This window comes from Mobula hypostoma, unplaced genomic scaffold, assembly GCF_963921235.1.
Source record: "Mobula hypostoma unplaced genomic scaffold, sMobHyp1.1 scaffold_66, whole genome shotgun sequence".
NCBI classification, from domain to species: Eukaryota; Metazoa; Chordata; class Chondrichthyes; order Myliobatiformes; family Myliobatidae; genus Mobula; species Mobula hypostoma.
In genome coordinates, this window is record NW_026948201.1 from 496103 (window position 1) to 509245 (window position 13143).

The 13143-nt window shown below is 50.0% G+C and overlaps 1 protein-coding gene across 2 annotated transcripts in view; it reads left to right on the forward strand.

The window, feature by feature from the left end:
* Positions 1 to 4848: 4848 nt before the first annotated feature.
* Positions 4849 to 13143, forward strand: part of unc93b1 (unc-93 homolog B1, TLR signaling regulator) — a 50937-nt gene continuing 42642 nt past the window's right edge. The window contains exons 1-2 of one of the 2 annotated variants that reach the window (XM_063039727.1): positions 4849 to 5031; positions 6121 to 6252. In XM_063039727.1, the coding sequence (XP_062895797.1) occupies positions 6157 to 6252 (96 nt within the window). In that variant the 5' untranslated portion in view covers positions 4849 to 5031; positions 6121 to 6156. The remainder of the gene's footprint in view (positions 5032 to 6120; positions 6253 to 13143) is intronic. The other variant, XM_063039726.1, reaches the window with a different exon arrangement.

A 13143-nucleotide genomic window follows, 5' to 3' on the forward strand; every position in this document is an offset into this window, starting at 1 on the left:
CTCTCTGAGTAAAGAAGTTCCCCCTCATGTCACCCCTAAACTTTTGCCCTTTAACTCTCAACTCATGTCCTCTTGTTTGAATCTCCCCCACTCTCAGTGGAAAAAGCCTATCCACGTCAACTCTGTCAATCCCCCTCATAATTTTAAACACCTCTTTCAAGTCCCCCCTCAACCTTCTACGCTCCAAAGAGTAAAGACCCAACTTGTTCAACCTTTCTCTCTAATTTAGGTGATGAAACCCAGGTAACATTCTAGTAAATCTTCTCTGTACCCTCTCTATTTTGTTGACATCTTTCCTATAATTCAGTGAACAGAACTGTACACAATACTCCAAATTTGGCCTCACCAATGCCATGTACAATTTCAACATTACATCCCAACTCCTATGCTCAATGCTCTGATTTATAAAGGCCAGCATACCAAAAGCTTTCTTCACCACCCTATCCACATGAGATTCCACCTTCAGGGAACTATGCACCATTATTCCCAGATCCCCCTGTTCTACTGCATTCTTCAATGCCCTACCATTTACCATGTATGTCCTATTTTGATTAGTCCTACCAAAATTTTGTCCCTGTCAATCGTTTTACATAGAAACATAGAAACATAGAAAATAGGTGCAGGAGTAGGCCATTCGGCCCTTCGAGCCTGCACCGCCATTTATTATGATCATGGCTGATCATCCAACTCAGAACCCAGCCTTCCCTCCATACCCCCTGACCCCTGTAGCCACAAGGGCCATATCTAACTTCCTTTTAAACATAGCTAATGAACTGGCCTCAACAGTTTGCTGTGGCAGAGAATTCCACAGAACATCGGGAACAATCTTCCTGCATCTAGCCTGTCCAATCCCTTTAGGATCTTATACGTTTCAATCAGATCCCCCCTCAATCTTCTAACTTCCTTAAGCACTCTGGGATGCAGACCATCTGGCCCTGGGGATTTATCTGCCTTCAATCCCTTCAATTTACCTAACACCACTTCCCTACTAACATGTATTTCGCTCAGTTCCTCCATCTCACTGGACCCTCTGTCCCTTACTATTTCTGGAAGATTATTTATGTCCTCCTTAGTGAAGACAGAACCAAAGTAATTATTCAATTGGTCTGCCATGTCCTTGCTCCCCATAATCAATTCACCTGTTTCTGTTTGCAGGGGACCTACATTTGTCTTTATCAGTCTTTTCCTTTTTACATATCTATAAAAGCTTTTACAGTCCGTTTTTATGTTCTCTGCCAGTTTTCTCTCATAATCTTTTTTCCCCTTCCTAATTAAGCCCTTTGTCCTCCTCTGCTGAACTCTTAACATATCAGTGGAATTTCTCAGGATTCTACTCCACCTTGTCTGCTAGGGGCTCATGTCTTCTTTCGGCTTCCTGATTTACCTCTAAGCATTCTCTTGCATTTCTTACACTCCACAAGGATCTCATATGTTCCTGCCTGCTAAACACCTACTTTTTTCTCTTAACCAGGGCCTCAATATCTGTCAAAAACCAAGGCTTCATGCACATGCTATCCTTGCCTATAGGTTGGGGTATAGATCGTGGAAAAAGCCTGCTTGTATTTACCCTGAGGTTGGGTGGGACGACAACCAGAGGTCATGGGTTAAGGGTGAAAGGTGAGAGGTTTAAGGGGAACATGAGGAGAAATTTCTTCACTCAGAGGGAGGTGAGAGTGTGGAACGAGCTGCCAGCACCTCTGAAGACTCCTGCACCAAATGATATTCCCAGACGCAGGCCAGATGCAGGCTTGGCGAGATGACCTCAGAACTGGACATTCAACCAACAGTGACCAGCACACCATTGGACATCTCAACCTAGGGCCACGTTCAGAAAGCCGGGATCCCCAAATGAGGACGACGCTCGACTGGAAGGGGGCAAACAGAGGAAACTTCGCCACACCCTCCCAAACTGCGGATTCTTCAGACTTCCTTTCTCAGCTCGACTGAAAACCCAGATGTCCGCACGCGAGAGCAGATGCTCTCATACACCAGAAATAAACTTGTCTCTCACATCCTCTTCCCAATGTTCCGGCCCTGACACAGTCAGTCACAGACAGAACAACACAGAGCCAGATCCATCGGCCCATCACCCTGTTCCTGTCCCATTAGAGTCACTCACAGACAGAACAACATAGAGACAGACCCATCGGCCCATCACCCTGTTCCTATTCCATTAGAGTCAGTCACAGACAGAACAACATAGAGACAGACCCATCGGCCCATCACCCTGTTCCTATTCCATTAGAGTCAGTCACAGACAGAACAACACAGAGCCAGACCCATCGGCCCATCACCCTGTTCCTGTCCCATTAGAGTCACTCACAGACAGAACAACATAGAGACAGACCCATCGGCCCATCACCCTGTTCCTGTCCCATTAGAGTCACTCACAGACAGAACAACATAGAGACAAACCCATCAGCCCATCACCCTGTTCCTGTCCCATTAGAGTCAGTCAGAGACACAACAGCACAGAGACAGACCCATTGGCCCATCACCCTGTTCCTATCCCATTAGAGTCAGTCACAGACACTCTAACACAGAGACAGACCCATGGGCCCATCACCCTGTTCCTGTCCCATTAGAGTCAGTAACAGACACTCCAACACAGACCCATCGGTCCATCACCCTGTTCCTATCCCATTAGAGTCAGTCACAGACACAACAACCAGACGCAGATCCATCGGCGCATCACCCTGTTCCTGTCCCATTTGAGTCAGTCACAGACACAACAACACAGACACAGACCCATTGGCCCATCACCCTGTTCCTGTCCCATTAGAGTCAGTGACAGACAGAAAAACACAGAGACAGGCCCATCGGCCCATCTCCCTGTTCCTGTCCCATTAGAGTCAGTGACAGACAGAACAACATAGAGACAGACCCGTCGGCCCATCACCCTGTTCCTGTCCCATTAGAGTCAGTCACAGACACAACAACACAGAGTCAGACCCATCGGCCCATCACCCTGTTCCTGTCCCATTAGAGTCAATCACAGACAGAACAATACAGAGCCAGACCCGTCGGCCCATCTCCCTGTTCCTGTCCCATTAGAGTCACTCACAGACAGAACAACATAGAGACAGACCCATCGGCCCATCACCCTCTTCCTGTCCCATTAGAGTCAGTCACAGACACAACTACACAGACATAGGCCCATCGGCCCATCACCCTGTTCCTGTCCCATTAGAGTCAGTTACAGACACTCTAACACAGACACAGACCCATCGGCCCATCACCCTGTTCCTGTCCCATTAGAGTCAGTCACAGACACTCTACCACAGAGACAGACCCATCGGCTCATCACCCTGTTCCTGTCCCATTAGAGTTGGTGTTACATTTCACCTTTCACTCTTAACCCATGACCTCTCGTTGTCGACTCAACCATCTGCAATGGAAACAGCCTGCTCCAACTTACCCTCACTTTATCCTTCAACATTTTGTATACCTCAATCAAATCACCCACCCCATTCTCCTTTGCTCTGGGGAATAAGGTCCTAAACTTTCCCTGTCCGTTCCACCCATGCCTCCTGTGATGTTACAAACCTCTATCAGATCTCCCCATCTGCCTCCGTCTCTCTGGAGAATTCAGTCCGAGTTTGTCCGAGTTTGTCCACGCTCTCGAATCCAGGGAATATCCTGGTGAACCGCCTGTGCACCCTATCCAAAGTCCCCCCCCACCCCAAACCCCTCCTGTAACGGAGAGAGGAGGGATGGTGGGAGAGAAGAGTGAGAGCGAGGGGGAGGGAGAGGGTGGGAGATACTGAGGGAGAAAGAGGATGAGAGAGAGAGAGGGACAGAAGTGGGAGAGAGAGAAGGAGAGAGAATGGCAGGTGAGAGGGTGGGAAGTGGTGACAGGGGAGTCGGAGAGAGAGAGATGGAGTGAGAGAACGAGAGGGAGGGAGGGAGGTGGGGGTGAGAGAGGAGGAGAGAGGGGGAAGGTGAGGGGGAGGAGTGGGGGAGAGAGAGGGTTGGGAAATGGGGGAGAGGGAGGGAGGGAGATGGAGAGAGGATAGAGGGCAGGAGAGGGAGGGGGAGAGACAAGGAGGGAAGGAAATCTGTTCATCCTTCTACCTGATCAACTCCCTATCTCAACCCCTCCCCCTCCAGCACTGATTTACGAGAAACTAAATCTGCCCTTGCTGCCAGGGGTCAAAGATTCCCGACCCCTCCCCTGTGACCCCGGCCGAGGGACCCATTCTGCTCGGTCCTGTCCCGCTCTCCCCTCCCCCCACCCCCCCGCCCCTCGTTTCAGGCAGGACTGGGATCGGCGTGTGGCTGGGGATGGGCGGGGAGGGTCAGGTAAAACCGGGAATGCGCTCAGATTCCTGGTTTAATCTCCTATGTCAGGGGTCTGCGGTCGGGGTGGGGCAGCTGGGGGGGGTGGTGGGGTTGTTTGTACGGGGCTGGGCGGCGGAGATGGCGTCCCATCCCTTTGGAGAGAGAGAGAGAGAGAGAGAGAGAGAGAGAGAGGGGGGGGCGGGGGAGGGGAGGGAGGATGAGAGAGGGGGAGGGCCGGAGAGAGAGAGGGAGGGAGGGAGGGAGGATGAGAGAGGGGGAGGGCCGGAGAGAGAGAGGGAGGGAGGGAGGGAGGATGAGAGAGGGGGAGGGCCAGAGAGAGAGAGGGAGGGAGGGAGGGAGGATGAGAGAGGGGGAGGGCCGGAGAGAGAGAGGGAGGGAGGGAGGGAGGATGAGAGAGGGGGAGGGCCGGAGAGAGAGAGGGAGGGAGGGAGGGAGGATGAGAGAGGGGGAGGGCCGGAGAGAGAGAGGGAGGGAGGGAGGGAGGATGAGAGAGGGGGAGGGCCGGAGAGAGAGAGGGAGGGAGGGAGGGAGGGACGGACGGTCAGGAGCAGTTTCAAGGCGGAAGTGCTGAAGTTTACTTTGGGAAAGAGGAACTGGGCAGTTTCAGGCTGGAGAGGGCCAAGCAGAGAGTGGGGGGAGAGAGGAGACGAGACGGGACACAGACACGAACCTTCAGGCTCACAGCCCACACCCTCCGTCTGTCTGTGGGTACGTGGGGGCAGGGATCAGGTGGGAATCGACTCTGTGGGGCTGTGGGGCTGGGGCTGGGTCTGTGTGTCTGTGTCTGTCGGCATGTGTCTGTCCGTCTGTGTGTGTGTATCTGTGTGTGTATGTCTGTGTGTGTATGTCCGTGTGTGGGTGTGTGTGTGTGTGTGTGTGTGTGTGTGTGTGTGTATGTCCGTGTGTGGGTGTTTGTGTGTGTGTGTGTGTGTGTGTGTGTATGTCCGTCTGTGTGTGTGTGTGTGTGTCCATGTGTGTGTGTGTGTGTGTCCATGTGTGTGTGTGCGTGTGTGTGTGTGTGTATGTGTGTGTGTGTGTGTGTGTGTGCGCGTGTGTGTGTGTGTATGTCCGTGTGTGTGTGTGTGTGTGTGTGTGTGTGTGTATGTCCGTGTGTGTGTGTGTGTGCGCGTGTGTGTGTGTGTGTGTATGTCCGTGTGTGTGTGTGTGTGCGTGTGTGTGTGTGTGTGTATGTCCGTGTGTGTGTGTGTCCGTGTGTGTGTGTGTGTGTGTGTGTGTGTGTGTGTATGTGTGTGTGTGTGTGTGTGTGCGTGTGTGTGTGTGTGTATGTCCGTGTGTGTGTTTGTGTGTGTGTGTGTATGTCCGTGTGTGTGTGTGTGTGTGTGTGTGTGTGTGTGTGTGTGTGTGTGTATCCATGTGTGGGTGTGTAGGGGAGGGAGTGGGTAATGGAGACGGGGAGGGGTGTAGGGGAGGGAGGGGGTGATGGAGACAGGGAGGGGTGTAAGGCAGGGAGGGGGTGACGGAGACGGGGAGGGGTGTAGTGGAGGGAGGGGTGACATAAAAGGGGAGGGGTGTTGGGGAGGGAGGGGGGTACAGAGATGGGGTGTAGGGGAGAGAGGGGGTGACGGAAATGGGGTGCAGGGGAGGGAGGGGGTGACGGAGACGGGGAGGGAGGAGGTGATGGAGATGGGGAGGGGTGTAGGGGAGGGAAGGGGTGACGGAGATGGGGAGGGGTGTAGGGGAGTGAGGGGTTGACGGGGAGGGAGTGTCGGGGACGGGGAGGAGTGCAGGGGGTTTTGGTTTTCATGGTACTGCGGGTCTTGTTTCTGACCTTTGAACCTCTGGTTGGCCTCCCATCAGTCCCGTTGACCCTCCCCAGCCACCGTTGCCCCTTCGATGGAGGTTGACGCCCATGGTTGTCACAACAATCCCCAAAACGGGATGGCAGCTGGGGAGCAACCTGCGACTTTCTGTCCGGACGACGATGCCCAGGTATGGACGTGATTAGAGGGAGGAGGAGTGAAGGAGTGGTCGAAGGTCGGGAGCCAGGCTTTGCTGGTCAAGGGTTGTTACTGAGGCTGGGGAGTGGGGCCCAGGGAAGAGTCACAGGTCAAGCTCTGGCTGAGGCCTCTCCGAAACCTAGGCCTCACCTGGCAGCGGAGTGGCAGTAGGCCGCAGATTAAGCCTGGACCTTGGCAGTGTCTTGTATTGATTATTTCTGTAAAGTTTGAGTAATGTTGTAAAGATATTGTTTGATTAAGAATTCTTTGTTTGTTTAGTTGATTCATTGTGAGTTCTATGTATAAGCACATGAACGGAATATGTTGTGAGGCTATCGCGTCATAAATGTGTGCCTCACTGAGTGAAAACAAAGCACACATCAGGCTCCCTGTGCTTCATTTCAATTAGTTCCTGGAGCTGCAAAAGACAGCAGTGACCGTAAGATATCGGAGCAGAAGTTGGCCATTCGGCCCGTCAAGTCTGCTCCACCATTTCATCATGGCTGGTCCAATATTCCCTCTCAGCCCCAGTCTCCTGCCTTCTCCCCGTATCCCGTCACGCCCCGACCAATCAAGAATCTATCAACCTCTGCCTTCAATATACGTAAAGACTTTGCCTCCACAGTTACCTGTGGCAATGAATTCCACAGATTCACCACCATCTGGCAAAATAATTTCCTCCTCATCTGCACATCCACTCTATCTGTGTCCTCTGGTCCTAGACTCCCCCACTATAGGAAATATCCTCTCCACATCCACTCTTTCGAGGCCTTTCAACATTCAACAGTTTTCAATGAGGTCACCCCACATTCTTCTGAATTCCAGTGAGTACAGGCCCAGAGCTACCAAACGCTGTTTATATCACAAGCCTCTCAATCCCAGAATCATTTTCGGGAACCTCCTTTGAACCCTCTCCAGTGTCAGCACATCCTTTCTAAGATAAGGGGCCCAAAGCTGCTCACAGTACTCCAAGTGAGGCCTCACCAGCACCTTATAAAGTCTCAACATGTTTTCACCAGCACTCCGGCGTGTGGTGAAATCTGCCCAGTGGATTATCGGCACCCAATTGCCCACCATTGAGAACATCTACCATAAACGCTGCCTGGGCAGGGCGAAAAGCATTATCAAGGATGCATCTCACCCTAACCATGGACTTTTTACTCTCCTCCCATCCAGTAGGCGCTACAGGAGCCTCCGCTCCCGCACCAGCAGGCACAGGAAGAGCTTCTTCCCAGAGACTGTGACACTGCTGAACCTCACATCACAGTGCTAAGCAGTATTGCTTCTCAGTACTTTTATATTTTTGTGCTGTAGCATTTTTATTTGCAGTTATAACACTATTCTTTGCATTTCTGGTCAGATGCTTAATGCATTTCATTGGCTTTGTGTCTGTACTCGTCACAATAAAGTTGAAACTAATCTAATTACATCCTGGCTTTTATATTCTAGTCCTCTCGAAACGAATGCTAACATTGCTTTTGCCTTCGTCGGCACCTGCAAGTTAACCTTTCGGGAATCATGCACACGGACTCCCACCTCCCTTTGCTCCTTGGGTTTTTGAGTTTTCTTCCCATTTAGAAAATAGCCAACACTTCCCGACACAGTATTCCATCTGCCACTTCTTTGCCCATTCTCCTAATCTGTCTAATTCCTCTGTAGCCTCTGCACTTCCTCAATGGCCCTGTAACCCATCTTTGTATCATCTGCAGTCTTTGCCTCAGAGCCAACATCTCCGTCATCCAAATCATTGACATGCAATGCAAAAAGAATCGGTCCCAACGCAGACCCCTGTGGAACACTAGTCACCGGCAGCCAACCAGACAAGGCTCCTTTTATTGCCACTCTTTGCCTCCGGCCAATCAGCCGCTGCTGTATCCATGCTAGAATCTTTCCTGTAATACTGTGGGCTCGTAGCTTGTTCATCACCTTGTCAAAGGTCTTCTGAAAATCCTAGTACACAACATCAACCAATTCTCCTTTGTCTATCCTGCCTGTTATTTCCTCAAAGAACCCCAACAGAGTGTGGTAGGGCAGAGGGATCTGGGAATATGGGTCCATAATTCATTGAAAGGGACGTCACAGGTTCCTTCTCCCAGGGCCTCCTGTCCCATGATCCTCTCATATCCCTTTTGCCAATCACCTGTCCAGCTCTTGGCTCCATCCCTCCCCCTCCTGTCTTCTCCTATCATTTTGGACCTTCCCCTCCCCCTCCCACTTTCAAATCTCTTACTAGCTTTTCCTTCAGTCCCAAAACGTAGACTGTACCTCTTCCTAGAGATGCTGCCTGGCCTGCTGCGTTCACCACCAACTTTTATGTGTGTTGCTTAAATTTCCAGCATCTGCAGAATTCCTCATGTTAGGGTCATAACCATAGCTTTTGGCACTTTGACCTTCATAAATCAAAGTCTTGAGTACAGGAGACAGGGTGTTATCTTGCAGTTGTATCAGACGTTGGTGAGGTCTAATTTGCAGTATTGCGTGCAGTTTTGGTCACCTACCTACAGGAAAGATGTCGACAAGTTTGAAAGAGTACAGAGAAAATCTACAAGGATGTTGCCGGGTCTGGAGGACCTGAGTTATCGGGAAAGATCGAATAGGTTAGGACTTTATTTCCTGGAACGATTGAGAGGAAATTTGATAGAGGTATGAGGGGTATCGATAGGGTAGTAGGCTTTTCCCACTGAGGCTGGGTGGGACGACAACCAGAGGTCAGGGGTTAAGGGTGAAAGGTGAGAAGTTTAAAGGGAACATGAGGGGAAACGTCTTTGCTCAGAGGGAGGTGAAAATGTGGGACGAGCTGCCAGCACAGGTAATGCATGAGAGCTCGATTTCAGTGCTTAACCAAAGTTTGGACAGGTACGTGGATGACGGCCACATGGACTATCATGGCCCCAGTGCAGGTCGATGGGAGCCGGCAGTTTAACTGGCTGGGCATGGGCTAGATGGGCCAAAGGGCCTGCTTCTGTGCTGTAGTTTTCCGTGACAATTGATTCATTGATCATTACAGAATGTCTCTCTGGTGCTTCCTGCTCCCTCCCCTCTCCCTTCCCCTTTTCCCAACCATGATTGCCCTCTCCCTGCCCCCTTCCCACTCTCAGTCCACAGTAGAGACCCATATCAGAATCAGGTTTATCGTCGCTCACATAGTCATGAAAATTTGGTTTTTTTTTGCAGTAGCAGTACAGTGCAATACATAAAATTACTACAGTGATGTGCAAAGGTCTTAGGCTCTCCAGACATGTCCCCTGTCTGACACTTTTGCAGAGAACTCGTGTGTGTGAGTGTGTGTGTGTGTGTGTGTGTGTGTGTGTGTGTGTGCGTGTGTGTGTGTGTGTATGTATGTGTGTGTGTATGTGTATGTGTGTGTGTGTGTATGTGTGTGTGTCTGTGTGTGTGTGTGTGTGTGTGTGTCTGTGTGTGCGCGCGCGTGTGTGTGTCTGTGTGTTTATAGCTCAGCGGGGAGGAGCGTAGTGTATTTAATATTTCAGTAATATTTGTGTAATATTGTGAAGATATTGTGGATAAACCAGGAGGTACATTGTCTGCTGAAAGTCAGACAAGATCTGGCGACCCAGGCCTGTACCAGAAAACCAGGTATGATTTGCGGAGGGCTTATTTCAAGGGCGAAGAGACAATTTCGAATGAGGTTGGAGGCGACATTGGATGTATGACAACTCTGGCAGGGTCTGCAAGACATTATTTCCTACAAAGCGAAACCCAATAGCATGAATGGCAGTGATGCTTCACTACCAGATGAACTCAACGCCTTCTATGCCCGCTTTGAGAGAGAGAACACAGCTACAACTGTGAAGATCCCTGCTGCACCTGATGACCCTGTGATCTCTGTCTCAGAGGCCGATGTTAGACTGTCTTTAAAGAGAGTGAATCCTCGCAAGGCAGAAGCTCCCGATGGAGTACCTGGTAAGGCTCTGAAAACCTGCGCAAAACAACTACCGGGAGTATTCAAGGACATTTTCAACCTCTCACTGCTACAGGCGGAAGTTCCCACTTGCTTCAAAAAGGCAACAATTATACCAGTGTCTAAGAATTGTCTATACCAGTGTCTAAGAAGAATAATGTGGGTTGCCTGAATGACTATCGCCCAATAGCACTCACGTTAACAGTGATGATATGCTTTGAGAGGTTGGTCATGACTAGACTGAACAACGACCTGGGCCCACTGCAATTCGCCAATCGCCACAATAGGTCAACGGCAGATGAAATCTCAATGGCTCTCCACACGGCTTCAGACCATCTGGACAACACAAACACCGACGTCAGGATGCTGTTCATCGACTATACCTCAGCATTTAACACCATCATTCCCACAATCCTGATTGAGAAGTTGCAGAACCTGGGCCTCTGTATCTCCCTCTGCAATTGGATCCTTGACTCCCTAACCGGAAGACCACAATCTGTGTGGATTGGTGATAACATATCCTCTTCGCCGACGATCAACACTGGCGCACCTCAGGGGTGTGTGCTTAGCCCACTGCTCTACTCTCTCTGTATACACATGACTGTGTGGCTAGGCAGAGCTCAAATACCATCTATAAATTTGCTGACGATACAACCATTGTTGGTAGGATCTTAGTTGGTGAGATATGCCAACTAGTGAATGGTGCCACAGCAACAACCTGGCACTCAACATCAGTGAGACGAAAGAGCTGATTGTGGACTTCAGGAAGGGTAAGACGAAGGAAAACATACCAATCCTCATAGAGGGATCACAAGTGGAGATGAGAGAGTGAGATGCAGTTACAAAGAAGGCAAGACAGCGGCTATACTTTATTAGGAGTTTGAGAAGATTTGGCCTGTCTCACTATAGGAAGGATGTGGAAGCATTGGAAAGGGTACAGAGGAGATTTACCAGGATGCTGCCTGGTTTAGAGAGTATGCATTATGATCAGAGATTAAGGGAGCTAGGGCTTTACTCTTTGGAGAGAAGGAGGATGAGAGGAGACATGATAGAGGTATACAAGATATTAAGAGGAATAGATAGAGTGGACAGCCAGTGCCTCTTCCCCAGGGCACCACTGCTCAATACAAGAGGACATGGCTTTAAGGTAAGGGCTGGGAAGTTCAAGGGGGATATTAGAGGAAGGTTTTTTACTCAGAGAGTGGTTGGTGTGTGGAATGCACTGCCTGGGTCAGTGGTGGAGGCAGATACACTAGTGAAGTTTAAGAGACTACTAGACAGGTATATGGAGGAATTTAAGGTCAGAGGAGGAGTTATATGGGAGGCAGGGTTTGAGGGTTGGCACAACATTGTGGGCCGAAGAGCCTGTACTGCGCTGTACTATTCTATGTTCTTCTATGTTCTATGTCAACAAATACCCTCAGAAACTTCGACAGTTCTACCGTGGGGAGCATTCTGACAGGCTGCATCACCGTCTGGTACTGCATAGGACCGAAAGAAGCTGCAGGGGGTTGTAGATCTAGTCAGCTCCATCTTGGGCACTAGCCTACAAAGTACCCAGGACATCTTTAGAGAGCGGTGTCTCAGAAAGGCAGCGTCCATTATTAAGGACCTCCATCACCCAGGGCATGTCCATTTTCTCACTGATACCATCAGGCAGGAGGTACAGAAGCCTGAAGGCACACACTCAGCGATTCAGGAACAGCTTCTTCCCCTCTGCCATCCGATTCCTGAATGAACATTGAATCTTTGGACACTACCTCACTTTTTAAAAAAAATACACAGTATTTCTGCTTTTGCGCATTTTTTAAATCTAGTCAATATACGTAATTGATTTACTTGTTTATTTTTTTCTCTCTCTTTGCTACGTTATGTATTGTATTGAACTGCTGCGGCTAAGTTAACAAATTTTACGTCACACGCTGATGATAGTAAACCCGATTCTGATTTGGGTTCTTTGTTTATGGAATTCATTAGGGGTTGTATGTAAAAGGAGATGAATCACGCTACCAGGTCATAAGGGCGTGCCTCTCGGAAGTGAAAACAAAGTACAGTCAGCCCTCCGTACACGTGGGTTCCGCATCCGCGGATCGGGATAGGGGAAAAAAACCCCCGGGAGTTCTCTCTCCAGCACCCGTTGTTTCAGCATTGTTCGCCTCACGTCTCGTTCGTTCGCTGCTTGCGTTGTGAGCGAGAGGAAGGGGTTTAAGGCCAGTAAAGGGATGGCTGGCCAGCTATGTAAAGTGCTACAGCCTCAGGAGGCAGCATCAGTATTCCCGGAAGAGCTACGATGGTTGCGTCTGTACTGAGAGTGTACAGACTTTTTTTTTCTTGTCATTCTTCCCTCAACAATACCGTGTAACAACTATTTACAAAGCATTTACATTGTATTAGGTATTATAAGTAATCTAGAGATGACTTAAAGTATACGGGAGGATGCGAGTAGGTTATATGCAAATACAACACCATTTTATATATGGGACTTGAGCATCCGTGGAATTTGGTATCCGCAGGGGATGGGGGGGGGGTCCCGGAACCAAGCCCCAGCGGATACAGAGGGCCGACTGTACATGCGTTTATCCCCTGGGCTTCCTATGTTTCTCTTTCGACTAGTTTCTGGAGTTACAAATTTATCAGCCTGGTGGGATGGGAGTAGGCCAGACATGAAACCTGGGCCTCTCCTTTAGGTTGGAGGTGGTGGGGGGGGGGGGCGGCGGTGGGTGGAATGATGGAAAAAATATACCTTTTCAGACATCCCACCTCTCCTGGAAGTTCCGGGAGTCTCCTGCATATCAATGGTGACTCCCTGATGCCCGCAAATTATATACAATATCACGGAAATGAACTTTTTTGAGAGCGAGCAAGAGAGAGCGCGAGAGCGACTACGAGAGAGCGAGAGCAAGTGAGAACGCTTGAGAGCGCACGAGCGACCACGAGAGAGAGAGAGAGAGAGAGAGAGCGCGC